This window comes from Ylistrum balloti, unplaced genomic scaffold (assembly GCF_031769215.1).
Source record: "Ylistrum balloti isolate Yb309-2 unplaced genomic scaffold, AGI_CSIRO_Ybal_v1 Utg370370, whole genome shotgun sequence".
Taxonomy (NCBI): Eukaryota; Metazoa; Mollusca; class Bivalvia; order Pectinida; family Pectinidae; genus Ylistrum; species Ylistrum balloti.
The window spans coordinates 2123661-2150936 of NW_026782260.1; the positions used below are offsets into that span (position 1 = coordinate 2123661).

Here is a 27276-nt window from a genome sequence, read left to right on the forward strand (position 1 = left end):
AAGCAATATAAACCGTGATTGTTTAAATAAATAAATAATAATAAGGATGATGATAAAAAAAGCCAAATAAACATTTGCTTGAGTGTTGTAACAATATAAAAGTCTGACTGTTTATGTAGCATCACAATGGAAATGTGATGACGAGGTTAGAGAATGACTGTTATATTGTTAAATGGATGTTCAGGAGTCCCGTGTTGTTATATAACACACCGACCAAACATCGTCCAGTCAGGTGGAGGACGTGAAATTCTTATGATTTATAACACAACAATCTACTTTGTATGTCGGTAGATTCGGCATGATAAATTCAAGTATTGTTCAAATTACTACAGTCATAAATTATATCTTGTGAACAATTTATATTATTCAAAAATTTCATAAAATTCATATATTTCTTTAGATATAACATATCTCTGGCCGGGTTAACGTGCGCAACATGAAACGTGCACGCGTATGTAAATACGGGTGGGGTCATTAAAACCCCGAATTACGCGTGAGGGTTTCACTTTTCGTGAAACGTTCCATATTAACGGACAATTCAAACATACTACCAATGTAATAAAGGTTATCAAGTACATTGTATACCATAAACATTAAATAGAGACTAAAATGTACAATCTTCAGATACTGTTTTCGTATCTATGATGTCATTGGGTTAAAGGTTAACTTCCTGGAATGCATCTGTACATTGTGGATTTATCACGTGACTTGATAGGATACATATGTATGTACTAAATTAGGAGTGATCATGACTTAGTACAGTTCATCAACGACTCCCACGTACTTCCTGAAGTGTACATCAGTACATTTCATTTATGTCTCCCGTGTACTTGGTGGACTACACTTAATTGATGACTCCCGTATAATTCGTGAGGTGTAATTTGGAACACTAATTGTTCCTGCTTACTTAGTGAGGATTGACTTGGCACGTACTTCGTGAGGTGTGGCTTAGAAGTTCATTTAGGTGAGTCGTGCTTTGCAAAGTTCACTATTTGCTTCCGTATACATGTGACCTGGAAAAGTTCATTACAGGCTTCCGCGTATTTCCTGAGGTGTGACTTGGTACAATTAGTTGGAGACTCGCCAATTTTGTGAGGTGTGACTTGGTACCATGCATTGTGCACTCCCGCGTAATTCGTGAGGTGTGACTTGGTACAATTAGTTGAAGACTCGCCAATTTTGTGAGGTGTGACTTGGTACCATGCATTGTGCACTCCCGCGTAATTCGTGAGGTGTGACTTGGTACAATTAGTTGAAGACTCGCCAATTTTGTGAGGTGTGACTTGGTACCATGCATTGTGCACTCCCGCGTAATTCGTGAGGTGTGACTTGCTAAGAGTTCATTTATAGCCACTTCCTGCTTCGTGTGGAGTGTTCTTGTCTGGTACTACTTTTTTTTTAATTTTGTCATTGTTGACATCGGCATTTGTGTATTATAATAGCACTTAGAAAGAGTACAAATAGTTTCAGGTAACAAATATTTGTTCCATTTAAAATATCGGCGCCATTTTATTTTCTATAGCATTGATCACCCGATTTCGTTGTTAATATTATATGCGTTCCATAACGTCACAGACCACCTAGGAAACACCAAACGAGAACATTTATCTAAAAATATATCTCGAAGAATTCTTGTCATCTTCGTCATCGATTCTGTCGTGCGATATAACCTTATAACATATGTTATTGCAGTTGATGACGAGTTTCAAAATGTTCACATTTGTATACAAAAATCTCGTTAGGTATTCGTTGTCAGTGCCACAGTTATCACTTACATACTGTCACCCATTCATTGTACGAACAAGTTTTGCACACGACGTAACAACACCAGTGGAACTTGCAGTCGCATCTTTCAGTACGTTTGACTCGGAGGGTGTTGTAGCCACGCCCACAACATAGCGTTTGACAGTTGTTCACACCGGAACTAGTTTTATTACACAGTCGACCAGAGGTTCCTATGGAGTCAACGCGAGGGTTGACGTCACAATAATTAGGGGATCTCTCGTAGAATATCAGATCTGACTTTCGAGTGTTGCGTCTAATTCGACGGTACCTCGCTGCGGCCGCATTGAGAATATTCACCTGGAAAATACAGAACAGGACACTATTGGTAACTGTTATGTACAATTTTGAAAAGTAATAACTTAGAATATTTACAAACAATGAATACACAGGAGATCTCTTATATCAGAGTTTTGATCTTTAATGAAATAAAGAATTTGGTAAGATTAATCCATTCACACAGTAAAATTTCGAGATGTCTTAAAATTCTATAGGAGTTGCCTCCCTTAGACATAAAGATGTAGATTGTAAGCAATGGCATACTCCGTCCGCCCTTTAATTCCCATGAAAGGAAGTGAGAAGATAGAATAATGTCATTCTCTTTACCTTTACCTTTCTCGCGGCGTCATACTTCTTTTTTAGCCGGATTCCAACCTCCCGGAAATCGGGTGTAGATTTCCAACATGTCTGAATCTCACAACTCCCAGACATCCCGTGGCATTTGCACTTCCGGCGAACATTTCTTATAACAGACTGTAATGATGAAAATAATGCTATATAGAATATATTTATCATATCACGGGAATATCGAGTCAACACGAGCTCACATGGACACCAAAATGCAAAATAAATGTCACATCAAGAAAAACGTTATATCATTTTTTAAAACGACTTCACAAAACCAAATAATGACATGACGGCCATCGGAAAGAGCAAAGTGTGGTTAGTACTTAATGAAGGTTTTCATAACAACCTCGCCGGGGTTTGCTATCAGCTGACCACTCATAGCTGGTAGAATGATCTCCATACAGAGGGATTTGGTGGTTAAGAAACGGAACAAAAGATGTTTCGTCCTATATTCATTTAAAATCTTATTTCAAGTGGTTACACCATTTTTAGTTGACTAATGAATTTAGAAATGATTTTTGTACACGATAATTCCTTATCTACATCTACATTTGCTCAAAGCAAAGTTCTTCAAATTGGTTGAACACACCAAAGGACACTAGATTTTAAAAAAAAAGTCTTATCTGACACACGCTGGTTACTAAGTATAAAGGGAGGGCACAGGTTTGATTTTCAAAACATTGTGTCTAAAGCGTACCTTAGTATACATTTATATATTCGTGTTTTGTACGTCCTTTCCGTTAGAGAACTTGTATATACACTATGTTCATGGTTTATATGTACTTTACAATGGTGCGGCTCTTCATGGTCGACCCTACTATATTTATTGTGGAGAAGTAATCTTTAAGATCAAAGTACGGAGAAATTATGTCTACAACGTTCTTATAGTTGTGTAATAGATAGTCCCTGACATTGTAACGCCAAACCTTGAGATGAATTGTGCTCTTTAATACCAAGTAACAACCGACTGCATATATGCGGTTCGGTCAGAAAAACCCTCATAAAATCTCGAATCAAAGAATGGCAAACGAGATTTAGGTAACGTGATAAAGAATCGAGTTACACTGGTATACTTTTCACAGACTACGTTGGCCGTTTTTTGTCGGAACCGTTTATACAAGAGTCTCGATGGTTCTTAAATAAGGTTTGATACATAAACCCCTAGGGGTAATTAGAACGGCACATTACACTCTCCGAACCAACTGCGAGACTTGTAATCCGGCTGTTTTGAAACTGGTATCGATGTAAATATCACAAGTTTGACCGACAACTCGTCCGATTAACGAGAAGCTGGTTCGAGGAGAATGAAATCTTGATTTTTATTATTCCCAATCACCATAGTTTCATCATGGCCTTTCTCATACTCTCAGCTAATTAATAGTCATCGCCGTTTCATCGGCTCCACTTTCCACAATCCATTCTCCATAATCCTTGTTCCCGCTATCCCATATACCTTCAATTGTGCCATTCCCGATGCCCCGTAATTCCCGTTTTCCCATGCATCCTTCGGTGAAATAGCTGTTTGTCCTATGAATCCCGCTGTCACATCACCCTTGCTATCACATAGTTTCTTCAAATTACATATATCACAATATCACCAATTAGTTCAAACTACCAACTATACTTTTTATAGTCCATGCTGTCCTAATGTCCACGCTCTCTCACAGAAATCGCAGTCCAATTGTCCCCGCTTCCCACAGACCTCGCAGTCCAATTGTCCCCGTTTTCCCACAGACCTCGCAGTCCAATTGTCCCCGTTTTCCCACAGACCTAGCAGTCCAATTATCCCCGCTCTCCCACAGACCCTGCGGTCTTGTTTTCCCTTCGCTTTCATATACCCCGTTGTCCTCTTGTCCCCTCTCTTCTCTAGACCCCGTTTTCCTTTTGGAAACAATATCCTCCCTGATCTATAGTAAATGCGATCTACGCCATGTTTACGATGATGGTTCTAAGTTAAGTAAGTGTAAGTATATTTGTGACCATCTGTTAATGAACAGTTGTAAGCACAACCTAACCGCAAAGTGACACAGAATGATGGCAAGGCAAAATTGTCTTAAAACACAACGAAACTCCCTTACAGTAGAATATTTACAGCTTCATATGTTGACAATACGAGTTAACATAAAATGGATTTTGTACGGAAAAGAAAAAAATATAAGAAAGCAGGAAGATTGAAAGAACACTTTCATTCACAGCATGAGCTCTCTCGTCTGCGGTCGCCATATTTGTTGTAGGTTTCCGGCGCGTGACCGTGCTATCACCATAGATACCGCGCGTGCCAGACGGGCGATTTATTGGCCGTATAATTAGCTCAATTTTCTGCAACAGTCTGTTTCTCCAACCTCTTGAGTTTTCATTGATGAAGAGACTACGAGAAACTTTAAACACATTCCGTATGTTCGTCTAACGACTGTTCGGGGAACCGCCTTGCTTTAGGTCTGACGGAAATTCAAGTACATCACACGTAGACAATGTGGCATTTAACTTACGTAGTCATTAAATGTAAATTAAGGTTTGATTTCAAACTTTACGATTCTACTGTTGTTGTATTTTTAGTCTATGGTAATTTGAATATTTCTTGCATCCCGCCAGGAACAGTTGATCGGAATAAAACCTCTTGAGATTCCTGTGTTGTAACCACTAATATACAATTTAAACTCGACTCATGTCGTTCATCTTGCGTTATAACTAACAAGACACTTGTGAGTCTACACATGTAAACACGTAAGATGATGTAGGGTAGGTATTAATCCCTCTCTGATTCAGTGTTGGGCCCTCGGAATCTGTTAAAGCCATTTTGATAAAGTGCTTATTGAGGAAAACCTAGTTCAGGCAATAGAAAATCTTTACATGCTACACTTACCAAACGACCTGCTCTGTTGTTGTGTAAATTTATTTTGGCATGAATGTCCTTTGCTCTTTCCTTCACATCCAAAAATTTGGCGGAAAACTTTTCTCCGAATTCGACGTTGTGACTACAACCGCCCCACTCCCATTTGTCCTTGACCTTCCCGTGTTGCCTCATGTCACATCCACAAGACTGTAACTTCCCCATACTGCAAGCCTTGGCTACCTGATGTGTCACTCCCGCCGCCAAGATGGCATAGGCGAAAGCTGATTCCCGAAAACCTGGGAGATGAAATTGTTCAAAATTAATTTCAGTTCAAAATTAATTTAAATTCAAAATTAAAACAATGATGTTTGTATTACCTAAACAGACGTAACTGGGGGAAAGGAAGGATTAAAAATTGTCAACTTCCGGAAATGTTGAGAATAAAAAGATACGAAACTACGTCTGATATAGTTATTGTGCTAGTACATAACGTAATAGTAAATGATGCCATACCAGAGCGTTGACTATAGGGGGTATGATACTTATATGTACATATACACACATTGTATACAGCGGTAATTCAATAATTTAAACAAAAATTAAATTTAGGAGAAAACAAACTTAACACATCTTCTGAAAACAAAAGATGTAGACCTGTATAAAGTATATTATGTTTGTATACAAATTACATTGTGACATTGTGCTCAAAACCGAAGCTGTCTCCTTTGTTATTACAATATACACGAATTACTACAAAAGTGATCATTAAATAACAGAACTAATAACAATGGATAGAATTTTTTCATTTAATTTTTTTAAAAAATAGAAAGAGTCAGAAATTTGTTCTCGAAAAGTGCATTTAGTGACTTAATTCTTTAAAATATGATTTATTTTCACAAAAGAACCCCGAAATAACAGCAGTATATAAATCACGAGGCCAACCTAATGAGGTATAGACCAATAAATCAATTTATTGGAAATATTTTAAATGATAAAGCGATAACGGTGATAGATTGTCATTCCCTTATAACAATCAATAAATATCCAAATCCGTATAAATTATCCGTGACTGACTTATCATTATATATCATTTTAGAATTTATATGTAAAGGCGGTTAAGGTAGACACTGTTGTATTTAACATCTGGAATGTGACATACTTCCAAATCTTTCGTCATCATGCATTGTATCAAAGGCATGACTTTTGATCTTTGCAGGTGCAAATTACGCAATATCTCAATTTTTTTCCTTGCATTTTTACCTAGTGCAGATTTAGAATTCGTAAATTTTTTTCTTCCATCGAATTTCCTGCCAAAGGTATATGTTCTAACTTGTCTGCCATTTATCTCTATCATTCGATGACAAATATGTAATTTTTTTATGAAATAATATTAGTGATTTGATTAATATGCTATATAAAATTTAACACTAGATACATGTAATGATAAAATCAATGGTTTTGGATCACAGATCCGCACCACACTAATTTTAAGACCTCTGATTGGCTGATGGATTTGACATTACCACATTACAACCGCAATCATCTTTCACCGAGACAATATCTCGTCCAATCTCGTAGAGATCGTAAAGGGTCAAGGATCAAAATTACTGCTAGCACGTATCTGTAAAAATACCTGCTATACAGATAGTTAGATAGCCCACTAGCACACTGAGATACTCATCACTTGACCAAAACTCTACCTCGTAAGTCAAACCATTCACCTCCTAAATGTCTCAGTCGGTTAAAAGAAATCTTAATTTATCTAAAATTAGCGGGAATATCAAAGGAAGTTATGAAGAAGTTCTTTGTCCTAAATACAGACATTTAAATGATTTTCTATTTAAGTATGTTTGTGTACATAGAGTCATTGTAACATTGCACGTACTTGTTTTAAATACTTCACATCTTTTTTTTTCCAAAACTAAAATTTTCATTCACAACATTTTCATCAATAGGCCTCGGTTCTGCATTTATTTTGAAGTGTCGGTATATCAAGATAAGTTTTCTTTGTGATATATTTGAGAAGGTTGAAATAATTTGTCTGTCTTATGTCACAAACGACTATCAAAATTCAATAGTTATCGAGGTTTGTAAAGTTTTGATAATTAAAGCATAGACAGAAATATGAATATCTTGACATGCCCATTGACCATGATGATTTTACTATTTTGTATCGTGTTATGTGATAACATTGTACACATGTTGGAATTATCTAGTTATAAAAGTGCCGTTGGAAAATGCTTTTCTTTTTTTTTTTCTGGGATTGAAGCTGGATGGTTCGATGCTTATTGGTGTGTCTGGTGGTTGTGTTCTCATTTGAGAAGAGACATTACTTGTTTGGATTGACCAAACTTTACATGACGGGTGTGGTCGATGAAGCAGAAGACGCTTACCCATCCGTAACACCTGGACTTATTCTCCTTGTCTTTATATAGACCAATATGTATAGAGTTTATATAGACCTCACTGTATAGACTTTATATAGACCTCCCTTTATAGACTTTATATAGACCTCTGTAAACAGACTTTATATAGATCTCTCTATACAGACTTTATACAGACCTCTATACCGTCTTTATATAGACCTCTCTGTACCGACTTCATATAGACCTCTCTGTATAGACTTCATATTGACATTTATGTATAGACTTTATATAGACCTTTATGTATATACTTTATATAGACCTCTCTGTATAGACTTTATATAGACCTTTATGTATAGACTTTATATAGACCTTTATGTATATACTTTATATAGACCTCTCTGTATAGACTTTATATAGACCTTTATGTATAGACTTTATATAGACCTCTCTGTATATACTTTATATAGACCTCTCTGTATAGACTTTATATATACCTCTCTGTATAGTCTTTATATAGACCTCTCTGTTTAGACTTTATATAGACCTCTCTGTATAGACTTTATATAGACCTCTCTGTATAGACTTTATATAGACCTCTCTGTATAGACTTTATATAGACCTCTCTGTTTAGACTTTATATAGACCTCTCTGTATAGACTTTATATGGACCTCTCTGTATAGACTTCATATAGTTTAGACTTTATATAGACCTCTCTGTTTAGACTTTATATAGACCTCTCTGTATAGACTTTATATGGACCTCTCTGTATAGACTTTATATAGACCTTTATGTATAAACTTTATATAGACCTCTCTGTATAGACTTTATATAGACCTCTCTGTAAACAGACTTTTTATAGACCTCTCTGCACAGACTTTATATATACCTCTCTGTACATACTTTATATAGACCTCTCTGTACAGACTTTATATAGACCTCTTTGTATAGACTTTACATAGACCTCTCTGTATAGATTTTATATATACCTCCCTGTATAGACTTTATATATACCTCCCTGTATAGACTTTATATAGACCTCTCTGTATAGACTTTTTATAGATCTCTCTGTATAGACTTTATATAGATCTGTTTGTATAGACTTTATATAGACCTGTCTGTACAGACTTCATATATATTTCTTATAGACTTTATATAGACTTCTTTGTATAGACTTTTTATAGACCTCTCTGCACAGACTTTATATAGACATTTTCGTACAGACTTTATATAGTATAGACCTCTCTGTATAGACTTTATATAGACCTCTCTGTATGACTTTATATAGACCTTATTGTACAGACTTTATATGGACCTCTCTGTATAGACTTTATATGGACCTCTCTGTATAGACTTTACATATACCTTTTTTTATAGACTTTATATATACCTCTATGTACAGACTTTATATATATAGACTGTAGCTCATCTGATTTTTAATCATTAAATCTGGACTTATTCTCCTTGTCTTTATATAGACCAATATGTATAGAGTTTATATAGACCTCACTGTATAGACTTTATATAGACCTCCCTTTATAGACTTTATATAGACCTCTAAACAGACTTTATATAGATCTCTCTATATATAGACCTCTATGTCTTTATATAGACCTCTCTTTATATACCTCTCTGTATAGACTCATATTGACATTTATGTATAGACTTTATATAGACCTTTATGTATATACTTTATATAGACCTCTCTGTATAGACTTTATATAGACCTTTATGTATAGACTTTATATAGACCTGTATGTAATACTTTATATAGACCTCTCTGTATAGACTTTATATAGACCTTTATGTATAGACTTTATATAGACCTCTCTGCACAGACTTTATATAGACCTCTCTGTATAGACTTTATATAGACCTCTCTGTATATACTTTATATAGACCTCTCTGTATAGACTTTATATAGACCTCTCTGTATAGGCTTTATATAGACCTCTCTGTTTAGACTTTATATAGACCTCTCTGTATAGACTTCATATGGACCTTTATGTATAGACTTTATATAGACCTCTCTGTTTAGACTTTATATAGACCTTTATGTATAAACTTTATATATACCTCTCTGTATAGGCTTTATATAGACCTCTCTGTATAGACTTTATATATACCTCTCTGTATAGACTTTATATGGACCTCTCTGTATAGACTTTATATAGACCTTTATGTATAAACTTTATATAGACCTCTCTGTATAGACTTTATATAGACCTCTCTGTAAACAGACTTTTTATAGACCTCTCTGCACAGACTTTATATATACCTCTCTGAACATACTTTATATATACCTCTCTGTATAGGCTTTATATATACCTCTCTGTATAGACTTTACATAGACCTCTCTGTATAGATTTTATATATACCTCACTGTATAGACTTTATATAGACCTCCCTGTATAGACTTTATATAGACCTCTCTGTATAGACTTTTTATAGATCTCTCTGTATAGACTTTATATAGATCTGTTTGTATAGACTTTATATAGACCTGTCTGTACAGACTTCATATATATTTCTTATAGACTTTATATAGACTTCTTTGTATAGACTTTTTATAGACCTCTCTGCACAGACTTTATATAGACATTTTTGTACAGACTTTATATAGAATAGACCTCTCTGTATAGACTTTATATAGACCTCTCTGTATAGACCTATATCTCTGTATAGACTTTATATATACCTCTCTGTATAGGCTTTATATAGACCTCTCTGTATAGACTTTATATATACCTCTCTGTATAGACTTTATATAGACCTCTCTGTATAGACTTTATATAGACCTTATTGTACAGACTTTATATGGACCTCTCTGTACAGACTTTATATGGACCTCTCTGTATAGACTTTATATAGACCTCTCTGTATAGACTTTACATATACCTTTTTTTATAGACTTTATATATACCTCTATGTACAGACTTTATATACACTTTTGTGTTTGGACATTCTGAGACTGTAGCTGCCATCTGTTATCGATTTTTAATCATTAAATGATTTCAATTATACACAAGATTCCTAAATTCTAGATTTACAGCTTCATCATTCCTAAACAAAAAACATCCGTCATAATGACTACCAGATTCTAGCAGGATTACTAATTGTTCACCAGACGGTATCGAATTAGGTGTTTAACGGCAATTAACAGTTCCTAACATCACATTTGGTAGCAACACGTTTAGGGTTTAGAAATCCAAGCTGACATCAGACGGATTCGGTAACCACATGGCCTGCGTGTTTTACGTGTTGTGTGAAGGCAAAATGTAACAACAAGTCCGTTATATTCGCGCATGCGTATTTGTGTAAAAAATATAGTCATAGTGACACGGTAACAAATGACCCAATAAAAAAGCTCCAATATTTAAAATATAATCCTGAAACATACAACGATAAAAATTTCTTGTGAATATAGTAACCGAACTACACATAGATATATTTATTTTTGAAGCCTGCCATTTATAACGTATGTATGTTAAGCAGTTTTAAAACAAATTATACTGATAACATACCTCAAAAAGTTTGGCATTTTTATCAAAAGCTTGAAGCTAAAGAAACTGTTATAAAATGGACCCTAGATTTCTTTATAGATTTTAATTTCAAATTACAAGATTTTTCTAATTTTTGTAACTTCGTTCCATCCTTAAATCTAGCGAATAAATTACATCTAAGAAATAACAATTGTACAGTATTGAACTGCTGCTTACAGATAAAATATTCACAAAACATTTAGGCCCTTAGCATCGCCGACGAGTCCTAAAATGACGAACTAGTATAGAATGCAGCATATATAATTATTAAGATCTACAGTATCCGATTCTTAATTTGTATTAAAAGGTGTTATCAACTTTTTTTTTACCTTTTTGTACAATCTTTATTTAGGTTTCCGGATACTACTAACCAATGATTCCCAAACGCCATTAAGATACAACTACATATGTAAAAAAAACTTGGAAGCTATATTTTATCAACCCGTCTCGTTAACATTTTTATTAATTAGAATTGAACTGAGTGTCACGTGATCATGCCAATATGTCCCTGGTATGTGTCTCTCTGTAAGCGGTCCAAGAATCTCTAACCTTCATATCGATACATAGACGTATATTTGACATTCCTAAGAGTACAAATAGTAAAGAAATATCAACACACCATATTTACTTGGCTGGAATTCCACACGATAGATAACCAGGGTCGTGTTAATGATGGTATTGTCACTGTATAACTGACACAGCATGCGCCCTAATATCCACTTGTTACCACAAAATATCGATATATATAAATAGTGTAATGGACTAGGAATGCAAGGGTCATCCCATCAGGCCATGTATAATGGATTCCTTGCCGTTTCTCACTTTTCTCTTTTCTATGCAAATGTTTATTGAAGTGGCTACAATGACAATTTGTTAAAATATCAAAAACATTTTTCTCATTCTATAACTGACATCCAAGCTTGTTTGAACCTTCTTATCGAACATTCAATATTTGTCCAACGTGAATGGACATCTTGTTCCCCGGTATTTAAGTTTGCTCCATTAGATGCGTAAGAGATTTGTACCCTATGACGTTTTCATTTAGCAAGTCCACGCTAACTTAGCACCATCACGACAAAGCAAAGCAAAGTTAGCTTTAGACCAATATTCTATGAAAACACTAAATGGGGAAAATGTCATTCATATTAAGAAAAGAATGATTATTTAATTAAGGATAAAATATTCCTAAAGTCTTTCTCAATTATACGTCAGTACTAATATATTGTTGTCTACAATGTACACAACAGTACACCTCTCTTTCATGGTAAAGGGATTTTGATACAAGTAAACATTTTCAGTCAGTTGACGTTAATGATACAAGCATATTGTATTCACATAACAGTCAATTTATACAAATGAGATTTTTACACATTATAAGTTCCTGTACTGTGACAAAATGTGGACATTGGATGGCTTTGACCCTGTGTTTATTTTTCAATCCCAATTGAAGATATCAACGGGGAATTTCTATTTACGAAATGATCAATGTGAGGTTATTTATCCATCTGGATACTTGTGGTTTACCAATTAATTGACTGTATGTTGTATTACCTGTAGAGTGTTGAGATCAAAGAAATCCGCTGTACAGGTGTGACAGCTAGGTCTTTTATATTTTGATAAACATTGGTATAATGATTAGCAATGCGTAGTTGATACGTTGCTGCCATTCAGACACAAAAGTGCCGAGATCCACACGCCGATATACGGGGAACACTGGGGATTGGTGAGTGGGTTGTAAACCCACAGGTATCACCTTCATTGAAATAAACTTTTATAACATTTCATGTTTACTGCTTTTATTTACAATCATTCACTTTAAAATCCTAATTGTACTTCGACTGTAAACAGAAAGATAAAACCATTCAACCGTGACCCCATTGACAAAAATCAGGTAAAAGATTCTATAAACTGGGTAAACCGAGGTGTTGTAGAACTATTTGTACTAAACCCTAATCTGATATATGTTATTACTTGAAAATTCAATTCCTTGTGTACTAATTTCTGTATTCATAAGAAAGGCATTTATCTTTGTTTTTGGAAATCTTAATTCCAAACACAAAGTCACTGGTGCTTGGAAATTCTCGGATAAATATAAGTCTAGACAAGTTTCCCCATTGGCTCCTCCACATCATAGTTAAAATAGGGGCTGTTACCATATAAAAGTATTTTGTCATACCTTCGGAATGTTTTGGTCGGAACTTTCCGATTTAGACATTTGAAATTACATGGTAGTTGGTGTCGATTTCGTCCCTGTTTAACACAACCCGGTTTCAGGTATTAGTTTCAAAATGAAGCCGTCAACGGTGTGAATTAGCTGTTTATTTACAATAGACACACTACTATAAATTCTACCGATTACCACTACAAACCCGTCTGTATTTGAAGCATTAAGAAATGGGAATATATATGTACATATTTTTCAACTGTTTAATTCAAAATGATGTTGAAGTTTATGATCAAACTCTACAAAAATGCGTTATATTTTACATTCCACAAAATAGTTAGAGTATTAATTGTCACATTCCACTTACTTGATGTTTTAAAAATTAAATTGTTAACCATCTTTACGATTACATCAGCTCGTCAGCGCGTGTGCAAGATAAACAACGTTCTTTTCTTTGTGAAACAATATTATATTATAAGTTTTGATATCGAGTTTATGTTGAAATGTCGCTAGGATATAGATCTTTTAAATATACCTATTTGTACTCGATATATATTATTATGCACTAAATAATGTCAGGGACTTAACTCAAAAGTCTTTGACTGCCTGGTAGTAGAAGACACAAAATTGTACGAAAGACGTAGAGCTGATAAGCAAAATTTAATACAAATTCAACATTTGATACCGTAACTGTTGTATATTAAAGTATAACAGCATTTTCTGTGATTACATAACTATGAAGTTTCAGTGTGACAAAACTTTTTTTATTTTTTTTTTCAGACAAGAACAGGGAACGATGTTTGGTAAAGAAGGCGGATTTTATTCCGTGCTTATGGCAACGTCTTGAATGTCTTTTTAAAATGGCTACTCTTTAAGATTTCCTACTCTCATTAGACTATATTGTCGAAAGAGACTAATGATAAAGCTGCGAATTAACATCTTCTCAATTGTCTTTTTTATGGTTTAAGGAAGGTGTCGTGTTGTTTGCATTACCAAAGGATTTAATCAATAAATCGATAAAATGTGATTGATTGTCAAAAAGAAATAAAATCATAATTGTTTTTTTCTAGACGAGAAAAAAATAATACCTGACAAGAGACAGAACCGCTGATAATTTGAAGCTATACACTTAAAATACCCATTTATGGGCTTCTTGAATTATTTCTAATTCCAGTTCAACAAATAGATTTAGTGGGAACCAACATAAATGTCGAGCAATGTAGTAGAATGCAGTGTGCTTCTATACAAATATAATTTGGTAAGTTACCTTTTCCGAGGATAGGGCTTGCGTGAGGGTTCTTATTTTTCTTTTCCAATGTAGAACAGTTCCATCGATGGTCTTTTAGCTGGTGCTGGCATTCGTGGATCGCGACCTGAATGCCTTGAATGGCTGATGCTGTCACATCCGGGTGCTGGAAGCAGTGTTCATACTGACGGGAAGTCAAGGCTGGGTATGTTTTACAGACAGTGTTAGGGTCGAGGTTAGGTTCCGGAGGTAGATTTAACCGTAGGATATCGTTACTCATGCCCCTGTGAAGAGAAAATGTAGCATTTTGAAGACAAGGTTGAGACGTTTTACAGGGTGTGTAAGGGTCGAGGACAAGATCTCAGGGTAGACTTATCTGGAGAATATTGTTACTCATGCCCCTGTGAAGAGAAAATGCAGCATATCTAAGACAAGGTTTGGTGTGTTTTACAGACTGTGTTATGATCGAGGACAGGATCTTAGGGTAGACTTAACTGTAGAATGTCGTTACTCATGCCCCTGTGAAGGAAAATTGTAGCGTTGTTATGACAAAATATAACCTTACGAAAATCCGTGTTAATTACGCCACATAACGTTATTAATCGAAGTGAATTTCAAAAATTGATTACTTTACACAAGTCCTTGTGAGATACATGATATAACTTTACACAAGTCCTTGTGAGATACATAATATAACTTTGCCCATGTCCTTGTGAGATACATAATTTCTTTCACATATGTCCTTGTGACATACAAAACTGACTTTACATAAGTCGTTGTGAAAAACATAATATAACGTTACCGAAGTCCGTGTGGTGAAAAATCGTAATTAACAGAAGCTCAAGGATGATTTAAGTACATATCGTTTTTCCTAACAGAAGAAACTGTTCTAGTAAGTCCTCCAGCAGACCACGATCATAGTCCGATAGCTGCATTTTCAACTTGATGTCCGCAAGAGTTTGTAATAAGAATGATTGGTAATAATTTTTTATACGTTTTCGGAAATTCATAAATATATTTCTAAAAATGTATCTTGAGTGAGCTAGGGCAGTATCAGTACAATAATACCAAAAATGGTTGTCTCCTATCAATTTCTGTGTAATCTTCTAAATCAACAAGGACGTAGCAGAGAGAGAGAGAGAGAGAGAGAGAGAGAGAGAGAGAGAGAGAGAGAGAGAGAGAGAGAGAGAGAGAGAGAGAGCCTGACATCCTGACAGACAGAGAAACAAAATATAAGTGAAAATTATTTTTGAAGAGTTCCGTTTATAGGGTCAGAAAACAAATCATTTCTCTTTTTACCAACAACACGTATAAGTGTGTTATTTCGTCCTTGTCCAAGTCATGTGGAATTTCCAATGAGCGGTTCAAATCTTTGTTAGCAGTTATCTTTTTAATGGAGTTTCTTTTTCTCTGCCTACAAACGTGAGATGTTTGAACAAGCCCACTGGTGTGCTTTAGTCAAAGTACTGTGTAAAATCTCTGTTGAATGAGATGCTCTGAAATGCAGGATTTGACTTCTTAAATCATAAATAAACGGAACGATTATAAAGTCAACATACCGTTTTAATTAAGTGATGTCTAAAAGCACGAAAGCGCCCTTCAGATGGGCACAATTCTTTTTCAAATCAATTAAATGTAAATTACATATAAAGATTTTGCTTTCTTGTTTGATCAACTGATTTTCTGTCGAGGACAATATTCATATCTGAAGGAATGTGTTTGTCAAACCTCTTACGAAGCTCTTGTCATGGAACCTGATCTGCGGAAAATTCGTGAATTCACTAATTTGCGATTTAAGTCATGTCTCCTATTTCAGAATGAGGCAAGGAAAAAAGCGTCTTCACGGGTATCATTGGCCTTTTCAGTGATATTATCAGCAACGGTTAATATCTATGTTTCCAGTATGATAGCAATGCATGTGTTTTTTTTTTTGTATACATAACAAGTGGATTATTTTCTCTTTAAAGCTGTTCGATATGAGAAATGGAGATTTAAAATAAGAGAATTGAAGAAAATTCAAATTATATTAACTGAGTATTTTTTTCTTACAGCCTTGTTTAAGAAAATGAAATTTAAAAGGAATCTTTGTATTTAATTTATCTACTAATTAAGCCTCCGCACTGTTATAACGATTAAAGTTCTTTGCTTAGACATTATATCATTTTATCCTGCGCTTCGGGCCAGCCACTTTTGTCTTTCTGTCTCGAGCAAAAACGCAGTTTATGTTTCATGACATTGACTATGTATTCCTTTTATCCTGCAACATTGATTGGAAATCACTCACCATCAAAACTTCAACTATTTTGTTGTCCCTTCTTTGTTTACCTGACGTTAACGTTTTGCTGAATTTTGCCTGATGACGTACGCCAAAATAATAGCTCCGCTCAAAAATATAGTTCCACACTTGAACGAATATAACAGCAATTTTATTAATTTTATCACATATAAAATCGCTTATTTAAAAAGTTATTTTTATTATTAAACGTCTTTTTAAGTAATTTCAGAAAGTAATTCTGTCGAATCTTTTATCTTCACCCTTGCCAAAAGACAGCATATATTTTAAGATCATATATTCTCTATATATTTACCACGCTTTATAAATGTGCAGTCTCGAAAGATCCCTCACGAATAAATGAATACATATATATGTTATTGTTTCATTAATGTTTATTTGTGTTTGTTGCTAAATGTTTGATTCATGCCAAACTTTTTCTGTCTAGTTTCCTTACTGTTATATTCTTTCATTAGATGCATGATCAATATATTTCTGCTCTTATTATCAATTATCGTTATTGTAATGATGTTGTCTCTGTTGTTCAATGTTACCTAAATTTCCAAAGTAGTGCTGGGCCTAACCTTTCTATAGATGATTGTAGCAACCAACCGTCGTTTTTTATTTTATTTATTTCTTTACACAGGATTGGTAATGAATTTACCGAATAGAAATGAGAAAAAAACGGGGTAAACAGTCTTTGTGAGTTTTTACAAATATATATTAAGTGTCGACATCAACATGTCGTTACAAGCTGACAATAAATGTGTTACTCATTTCCTGTTGGTCAGAAAATGGTCACCCAAGTGTGTGGGCTGGTCCACATAACACCATAAAGGTTTAACGTTATAGAGGAAATAAAACTATAATGTCCACACAAACATGTGGTTTCAATGTTTGGTGTAAAGTACATAAACAGAATGTCGCGTCATCATTGACACTGCCTTCATTATAACCCGTGACGAAACTTAACTTCACCGTTGTTGTATTTGCTTGACAAGTGATGACCAAGATACAGAAATCGAGATTTTAATATAACATGATTAAATACTAGAAACATGTTAATATATTTCATTTATGTAATGATTCTATGAAACATATTAATTATAGAATAACTCTTTAAAACATATCAATTAAAGACTGACTCTATTAAACATATTAATTATAGATTGACTCTATTAAACATATTAATTATAGATTGACTCTATTAAACATATTAATTATAGATTGACTCTATTAAACATATTAATTATAGATTGACTCTATTAAACGTATTAATTATAGATTGACTCTATTAAACGCATTATTTAAAGGATGGTTCTATATAACGCTGATTTATTTTCCTGTTATGTGAAATATCGCTTTTATTATATTGATATATATTTACACGTATTCAAGCTCATAGTTTGAATAAATGAAAGATATTCCAGAATTTAAAACCAAAAGCGTTACACAATGTATACATGTAAAAAAAATAAAACTAATCTGCATCGTTTCACCCTCCCCTCCCTATTCTTAAAGCGAAATCAAACTTCATTGAATAAAAACTAATATAAAAATGTCACCACTGTTCACATTATGAAATGTGAACACCACCCAATCAACTGGTGTCAACTTTACTGGTAAAGTCATTCACCAAAAGATGACAGATTTTTATATTATCATCAATGTATTCATATATATAGGGTGATACACCAGAGCCTGCTGATGTGTGATCTTTAGTAATAGTAAGAAATTAAGTTTTTCAATCCAAATACAAAGTGCACTCAGTAAATTACAAGTAACTATATTTCATGACCGAGACATGATGGAATGGTATAGATAACATGTTTACTTGTTTATAGGTACAGAAACCTTTAAGTCATATCAGTGTGTCAACAAGAACATGTTTTATACATAATTAGTAAATAGAAGACTTTACAGTATCTAGTGACAACTTTAATTTCATAGAAATCTTATCCTAAATTGTAATGATGATAAAGAAAAAGGTAACCTGCAAACGATGTTGAGATATCATTCTTCAGTTAAACTGACAAAATAGCGTTGAGTTGAGAAATCTGTTTGTGTCAGGAGTTGGCCGTGTACACAATATAGACGGGCCATCAGTTATCAGTGAACCGTGACCTCCTTATGTGTCATCATTCAGGGACAGTAGGGGATACTGGTTTGCACTGAGTATCAGCCATTATGTAGCTGACCGTCCCAATACAGTGTTAACGACCCCACAAAACTCCCACACTCACCTGTACAGGTGATTCCATACCTAAACACTACTTTTTACAAATAGGAGATAATTTAGTTTTACCAGTTTCTATACATCGATAGCCTAATTTGTTAAATGGACAAGATGAGATTTGGATACGATCTGTGTAGCACCTGAGTGGGTTATCATTCCCCTTGTTTACCAGTATCTACTGCTTGTTTAAGGGGTATGTGTCCCCATGTTTATGGTCCCATTGTCATATCTCTCCGTTAGTCACACATGAGGGAGTCATCGAAATGATTTCTCATCAAAGGCCACCCACCCTGGGTACCTTCTTGTCCTATCTGAGGAACCAATATATGTCAGCCAAGGAGTAAATTGGGTGTTTAACGGTCCAACAACGCTAATCCTATTAGGGTAATGGTTGAAGGGGGCTGGGCCACCTTAAATTGGATTTCTATCATTAGCATTGATTAGATTAACAACGGGGTGTTTTTATAATGAGTGTTATTATCTGATGGCCTATAACACTATCGGTATCATGCGCAGCTCGACTGACTTGTCATCTTGTGCCCCCTGGAATTACATAAATTTCACTATTGCATTCCGAGAATAAACAATATACATTATTTCCATACCATTCCATACCTTACTTGAGTATTTAAAGAATTTTCAGTACTTTAAATTAATTTTGTTGACGGTCTTGTTTTTGATATCAGTGTTTTGTCTGACTTTTACTTCCCTAAACTCATCCACTCCAGGACTTTCATGTTTTCCACCCCTACCATCACTGGCGAGTCCGAGTAGTCGAAATCTTTGTATAATGCACCATAATTACTAACTCGACGTGAAATGTATCTTTTAAGATTATACAAAAGACGAATAATATTTTTTTTCTAACAAATTTAGAATGAGGTAAAGTAGAGCTAATTAACCTACACCACACACGTTTCGTTGTCTTACGACTCGCCAGTGATGTTAAGGGCCCAAAATTGAAACCAGCATGCAATTAAGGAAAATGATCAAGGTACATACAAATGTCATGCACCATACGGAACCAAAATTTGATTAATCAATTCATTTTTGCTATGCTTAGTTTTGAAAGAATGTCAAGAACATGGGTACATTTTAAACTGCATCACTAAGTTAATTGAATCAAAAAGTGACATTCATTCAAAAATGTTCTTAATAAAAAGTGTTATTCACTTGAATGTGTCTTTATGTTTTGTTTATTACATTACAAAGCATGCGAGATTAATCCATTATTTTCAATACTTATCTACGTTTGTATCAAATGGACATTTACGTGTTCTCATTTGTCTTGCATGGAAAACAATTTGATAATATGAAATTTAAAAAAAACGTCTTGTCTTATATTGATAACATTTGCTTAAGAAGGATAAAGAATTGACTATGCGTTGCCCTTTGTCTCAGTTTGCATCAAACATTTCCTTAGTCCTGTATTTCAGAATTTTGTTCTTGATAATTCTGTTTGTCAAATTTGAGCTTCGGGTTTCAGCGAATAAAACAGTACATGGAAGTCAAATATCTTTAATGTATAGTTTTCCGTTTCCGATATTTAGTCTTTAGTTTAGAATCAAGAGGCTTTCATAGCAAGTGCTGGGTCTTTAGTTATCAACACAGGTATTGAAAACATAACATGGAATATGATAAGCTCTAGCTAGAATCTGGTTTACAAAAAGATATAAAATGTTCTGTCAGAAACCGCAATAGCAAAGTGATGCTTGAATTTGAATTAGGAATTAAAATTCCGGGGCTTAACTTTACAGTGCGAAATTTGTAATTGGGATTATGCATTATGGGCTCCACTGTATGAATGAGGTTCTTGAAATTACCACGTAGATCTGGTCGAATGATATTTAAAATCTAAGGAAAGACTTTATGAGGTTCCGTCAATTGTTTTATCTAAACCATGGTTTAACTAAGTTTATCAAACGACTACTTACAAATATCCTTATTTCTCGTCAGCAGTTTATCTTCTTCACCTAAAATGCACCTGATATATATCTATCTTAGCGTTTTTTATTCCGCTGAAACAGTGAGACCATCTTTTTTTTTTACTTATATTTGAATTTCAATCAAGATCAGGAATGACGATGGACAACGTTGTGTGCTATACTGTAAACTGCTAGACACTGATATTTATGAAAAATATCAATTTCATCTAGATATTTCGGTATTGTATAGTCACCTCACAGCATCCTATTTATCACGTCATCGATCAAAGTTTCTCAAAACCGGAAGTATATTTTTATGAAAGAAGATCGCCCTCACGGACTTTCATGTTTTCAAAAGGAAGGGCAATATTAAAAACGCGCTTTTGTGTTTATCGCACATTCCGGTAACACAGAGTTGATTTACAAAATATGAATATTATCAATTACAAATTTTAATCATTTTCCGTGTAATTGAAAATGTATTCATCCATTCGTGTTGGTGCTCCCAGCGTGTGGGTCGCGTGAGTGGGTGGGTATATGTTGATATCATTGATACACTCACCGCATGGTTGGTGAGTAGTCAATTTCACGTGCTATCATTTTATATTCACAACATATGTGCTATTATACCTCCTTGTGCAAACAGTTGTTCATGTGGTTACATGAGGTCGTTCAGGACATCCCTCCATCTTTAGAACCAAAATCTTCCCCTCTCATAAAACACCTACATAACTGTATCAAGTAAACCTATTCATCGGTATTACGTTCTACCATAGTATGATAAAGTTTTGTAAAAAGAAAAACAGCTAGAAAAGACAAACATGTCAACATAATCATAATCCAAACTCAAATTCAATGAGGCAAAATATGAACAAGCGAAAGATTTACACGGAAAATCATGAAAAAGTACAAAGAGAATAAGACCAAAAAAAAGGGTTTTGCTATTTCACTGTTTAGATGACATAATAACAAAGAAATAAACCGAAAACTTTGTAACATGTAGTAGTAGACCCGGCGTTATAAACACATACATCGTCTAATCCCCTGAAATATATGTTTCTGCTGTCGCGAAAACTTACGCGGTGCATATCCACGAAATAGACATGACCCTGATAAGCAATATAATTTTGGTACAGATCCATCTTTAACAATATAAAAGAATTATTCTATCCCGGCGAAATATCGCAATACATATGGTCATATGGTCACTGTTTCAAGAATGCAATACAGCTGACGCGATTTGTAATTTCAATCTGTGGATTTGGAAATCCTAAAGATTGTCACTGTCTTCGTCTGTTATCTGTGGATAACTTGAAATAAAAGACTTGTAACATGACCTGAAGCAAAATAAATCTGTTATTTCACAGAAATGATTCAGCAGTATGTATAAAAACCACAGTGACAAGAACTGTCTGTTGGTGGCTACAGGTGCGAAAACAATCCATTACCCCAGAAATTACATACCTGTATATGTCTCTGATTACATTTAAGTTTAGACACATCAAGATCAAATATATGTACACCTAATCCAGGACTACACCATAATGAACAGCCCGAAGCAAAAACAAACTAGATGAAAATAAGACCGAAAGAGAATTCAAAGAAAGCAAACGAAACAGGGATAGTAATGTTGATTTGTAACTGAAAATGAATTTATAACACAAGTTTAGAAATCCAAAGAATACGACAAATTTACCAAAAATACTTCATGACAAGATATAGAAATATCATATCTGGTGTTCATTTTACCACATATGAAGTACGCATTATATATATGTACAATTCAAAGTTGATACCTTGATACCCACATCTAACTTTACCTATTAAAGTTTTTAACAAAACTGTAAAGTAGCAATATATGTAACATTTCTGAATATAATTGGGATTCAAAATGGATATGAAATCAAAAACATTAGATTCGTATTGACTAAAATTCAATATGATAAGACAGTTTTTGCCTCTCCTCTTAAAGTTACAGTATTGAGTGTGATATGCCGTCCGCACAGATGTTGGACACCAAAAAGGTAACAGTAAACAGTATACAAGTATCAATACACCTACTGTAAAATCGTGGAACTAAAATTTCGTGGTCTTCCATGAATGATTATTTTCGATGGCACTTGATTTCCAAGTCAAATCTTGCTTGCATTTAATGTTTCGTTTACACATAAATTCGCGGATTAAGAGTACCATGGAATTCACCTAAAATAAATCTCTCTAGAAAATTAATGATTGTACAGTGCTTTATCAGTAAATAAAAAATGCTACCCCGTGACTTGACATGTTCATCCCCACTCTAGTGAACATATACCTCCTGTTTACACCATATTGTATTTAAGCTAAATAAAACGCCTATAATTATAACATCTCGTTCCCACTGATATAAACACACGATTACATATCTATTTTAGAATCCAAAGTCGTGTCGATGTCATTTTGAATTAGAGATTTTTCTACGGCATAAGGGATTGGTAAGGCGATATGGCCCCGTACGTGTCAGTAGTGAGAGAAATGGAGAAGAATAATGTTCCCTAAAATGTTTAACGCTATCTGTATTACACAAGGCAGTGAAACAAATCATTATGGTGTTTATATCGACATTTTCAACTCGAAACTAAAACCATCTTATATAAAACGTAATTGTGAAATTATTTTATGTTCTTAACTGTAGGGGAACTCTAATCACTTTTGCATGCAAAGAAACACATGCACTTTCTTGCACCCACAGATCGTTTATCAGCCCCATACACACGATATGTGTTACGCATAAGCCAAGGGTAAAGATTTTACTACACGACAAAAATGCATACAATTTCCTCATCTTCAGACCAAAATCTTCACCTATAATTCCTCATTGTGTCCACAAACTACAGGAAATAATACACAAATACAAGGAACACACGAACAAAACTCACACATACATAAATAAGTAAATAAATAAATAAATAAATCGACATTCAATAAGTCTACTGTACTTTATAGTAAATAATCGATTGACTCAGTGGATAACTTAATCGTTTTCACGGTGAGAATCAACGATTTATATCCCCTTATCGAATTCAACTAATATCATGACATTTCTATCAACGGAACTGACCTATTTCATCATTTTTAGTTTTACAATAATATTACAACCATTTTGATAAAACTTGAAAACCTTCCTCTATGCACTACATGGCAGTATCTTAAATCTTGAGCACATCCCACTTCTATTCAATCTCCGAAATAATCTGCACTCTTTCTCCTCCTCAAGATTAGCCATTGTTACACTTGGTATTCTGGTCCGCAACACTTCATCTTACAATGTGACCCTTTATATTGTCTACTGACCATTGATATTGTTGTCCCTTTATAACGCCATACAACGTAATGCGTATGAAAACTCTTGTCTATTATTTCTTTTATGAAACATCTTTACCCTTTACTTGTTTAAACTTGTAACAGAAGATCCAAAACAACGATAAAATATTCACATTATATATAGGCTTAAACTTACAGCATGATTTAAAATCAAACCTTGTATCAAGCAGATGTGCCAACATCAGTGCGTGCGTATGATACATGGTGGTCTAGCCATGCTATTACAAGAGTCAAATAGAGGTATTCCGAAGGATAAAGGTAAAAGTTCCATCAATGATGTAGGCAGTGATAACGACATCTGATAAAGGGTACCCCTCACGAAGACTCTTGTGCTTTACAACAATTTTGATGTTGTAGATAGACCGAAACGATGTCCTTATGTATCAGAGTTTGCATCTGACCGTTTCCTAAGCCTTTTTTCTCTGATGCAAGGCCTTACATTAAAAGAAAAAAATATCAAATTGTCGTTCTTAAAAAAGCTGCACCATCTAATGCGAACGTTCTCTTTATTGTTTTAAATTAGGTTCATAATAATTAAAACGATCAATAAGATAAGGTCATATCAACTTTAAAAGTACACTAACATGTAACGTTTTAGTAAACATTCAGATACTTTCCTGTACTGACATAGTTACCCTGTATGCTCTATAATTTATGATGCTGTTCTTCATTAATGCTGGTTACCTACCATAGAAAATCATTAACTGCTGCCTGTGTCCTGATACACATATAATCACATACCAGATACACGTTTCTGATAATAGGTTTGTGATAATAGTCGACTTAATATAGACGTATCCTCCCATCAAACGATATGATCACCTCCAAAATTATTACCTACCTTTTCTTGTTCCCTGATGAACAAAAATTATTGTTAAAACCCCTCAATCGACTCTACAAAACGTTTATGACACCGTTATGTACTAAACTATAAGGCTTTATGTTTACGAATACTGACGCGGTGGTATATATATGTCCTGTTGTGTTTTGAAGTTAAGTTAGTCATATGTCTTTCTAGGAATCGTCAGTGATGCTACATCATACATGGTTTTGTCCTTCTATGACTCGTCAGTGATGATACATCAAACATCTGTTCGGTCTTTTTAGGACTCGTCAGTGACGCTATATCATACAGATGTTTCGTCTTCCTAGGTCTCGTAAGTAATGCTATATCAAACAACTGTTTCGTCCTTCTAGAACTCGTCAGTGATACTACATCACATCATACAGCTTGTTCGTCCTTCTAGGACTCGTAAGTAATACTTAGGGATTATACCGTTGAAATATAGCAGACAACTAAGGGATATCCCAATCAATCAACAGCATAGTGACAAACCAGATGGGGAGAATAACTTATCCTAAAATGAATAAAATTCATAATTTCCTATGCAGAATACTTTCAAAATAATATTAAGCATATTCTGAACTATGTCATTCTTTGAATGAATCAAAACGTGGGATGCAGTTTATTGCAAACCCCGCTTGCTAAAGTTCACCAGCAGTATCTACCACCTGCGATCATCTCGAATTTTGCAAAAATAGCATCTTTCATTTTAGAGTTATATAACCTTAAATCTCGAAGACTGTAAAAAAAGACACATAAGTCAATAAAACCTTTCATTACAAAGAAAGACATAAACTCCCTGGTCGTATCACTACTAGTACTAAAAATTTTCCGCATGAATATAGTTCTGGCAATATCTGAATATTAGCATGCACACAATCAAATATTAGGAGTATATTTTGTACTGTTTGCGTTAAAGTCAATGTATAAAGACCTTTCGATCCTTTACAACAGAGCTTTAATTACATAAAAAAGAAAAAAACCTGGTCTGAACGTCGGAGAATGATACACCCAAACGACTTTTTATTTAGAACAAAAGACGAGAAATTTGAAAACTTTTTCTATGCTCACGTTGACTATCTTAATTATAAATCAAAAGATATTTCCTTTCCGATCATCAATTGCATTGCCCATTATGTTTATTATAATTGCCATGACGTAACTGAATGCTTAAGTTAAATTGTTTGGCTGTCATCCATGAGACGGTTGTATATTCAAATAGTAAAAGAAACAGGAACGAACACTCTCACCAACAAAATTTTAAAATGTTCACAAGTAAATACATTGTAACAACACCACTGAGACGTTTAAATTGCATTCCACATCATATGAAATTATTTAGGAAGCTATGAAACCAGCAATATTAACATACTTAACGGAAATGTGAAATAAAAAATAAAACACGTTCCAGAGAGAGAACTTAAGGTACTATAAGGTGAGAAGAGACACGTACAAAGAAGCTGAACAGTATTAATTTTCCAAAACGTACTATTATATATTTGACAAAATCCAAGAGCACCGACAAATATGCCTGTCAAACAATAACTAAAATTAATTAAGGTATAAAAATCAAATCAAAAGAAATACTAATGCTGAATGAATAATAGAGATAAAAACCAACGATACTGCTTCATCATCAAAAAGAGTCGTTCATAGGTAATCACATAGTTAGCAAAGCTTTATCACGTGGCAATTAATATTCGATAAATTACAAAAGTTCTCACTGAAAAACATTTCCATTGAATACAAAGTTTTTCACCTGGAATATTTCAGATAAATTGTAAGAAAGAATTTTTTCTTTTGATTGAAATGAATTTCACCAAGAATTGTTTAGATATTTAAAAAATCACGGCGATGCATACTAAGGATATTTCAATAAATTACAGATGTACTCACCAGGAATACTGTATGAACAGCAAAAGTATTAGAGTTAGAGTCCTCCCCGTATTGGAATGGTATAAAGACTGAGTGATGTTTGTTCGGCCACAGCGGTCAGATGTCCATCGACGACCCTCCGGATTTATATTGCTACAATGCATTGTTTTACATCTGCTACATGTACCTGTATTGGTTACATCCAT

General features: G+C 34.2%; 1 protein-coding gene across 1 annotated transcript; it reads right to left on the reverse strand.

Annotated features, from left to right (window-relative positions):
• Positions 1 to 1767: 1767 nt before the first annotated feature.
• LOC132554028 (protein Wnt-10a-like) lies at positions 1768 to 27276 on the reverse strand. Its single transcript, XM_060218325.1, has 5 exons — positions 27092 to 27276; positions 14580 to 14842; positions 5273 to 5538; positions 2389 to 2535; positions 1768 to 2082 (listed from the first exon to the last, which is right to left on the reverse strand). The coding sequence occupies exons 1-5, from the start codon at positions 27274 to 27276 to the stop codon at positions 1768 to 1770; spliced, it is 1176 nt and encodes a 391-aa protein (XP_060074308.1).

Bases quoted from the DNA above. Each gene is read 5' to 3' on its own strand.
- LOC132554028 (XM_060218325.1), bottom strand. From the start codon at position 27,276: ATGGATGTAACCAATACAGGTACATGTAGCAGATGTAAAACAATGCAT. The intron at 2,536-5,272 runs GTAAGTGTAGCA...TCATCATTACAG, and splicing joins ACAACAGAGCAGGTCGTTTG to TCTGTTATAAGAAATGTTCG. The intron at 2,083-2,388 runs GTAAAGAGAATG...TGTATTTTCCAG, and splicing joins ACGCCGCGAGAAAGGTAAAG to GTGAATATTCTCAATGCGGC.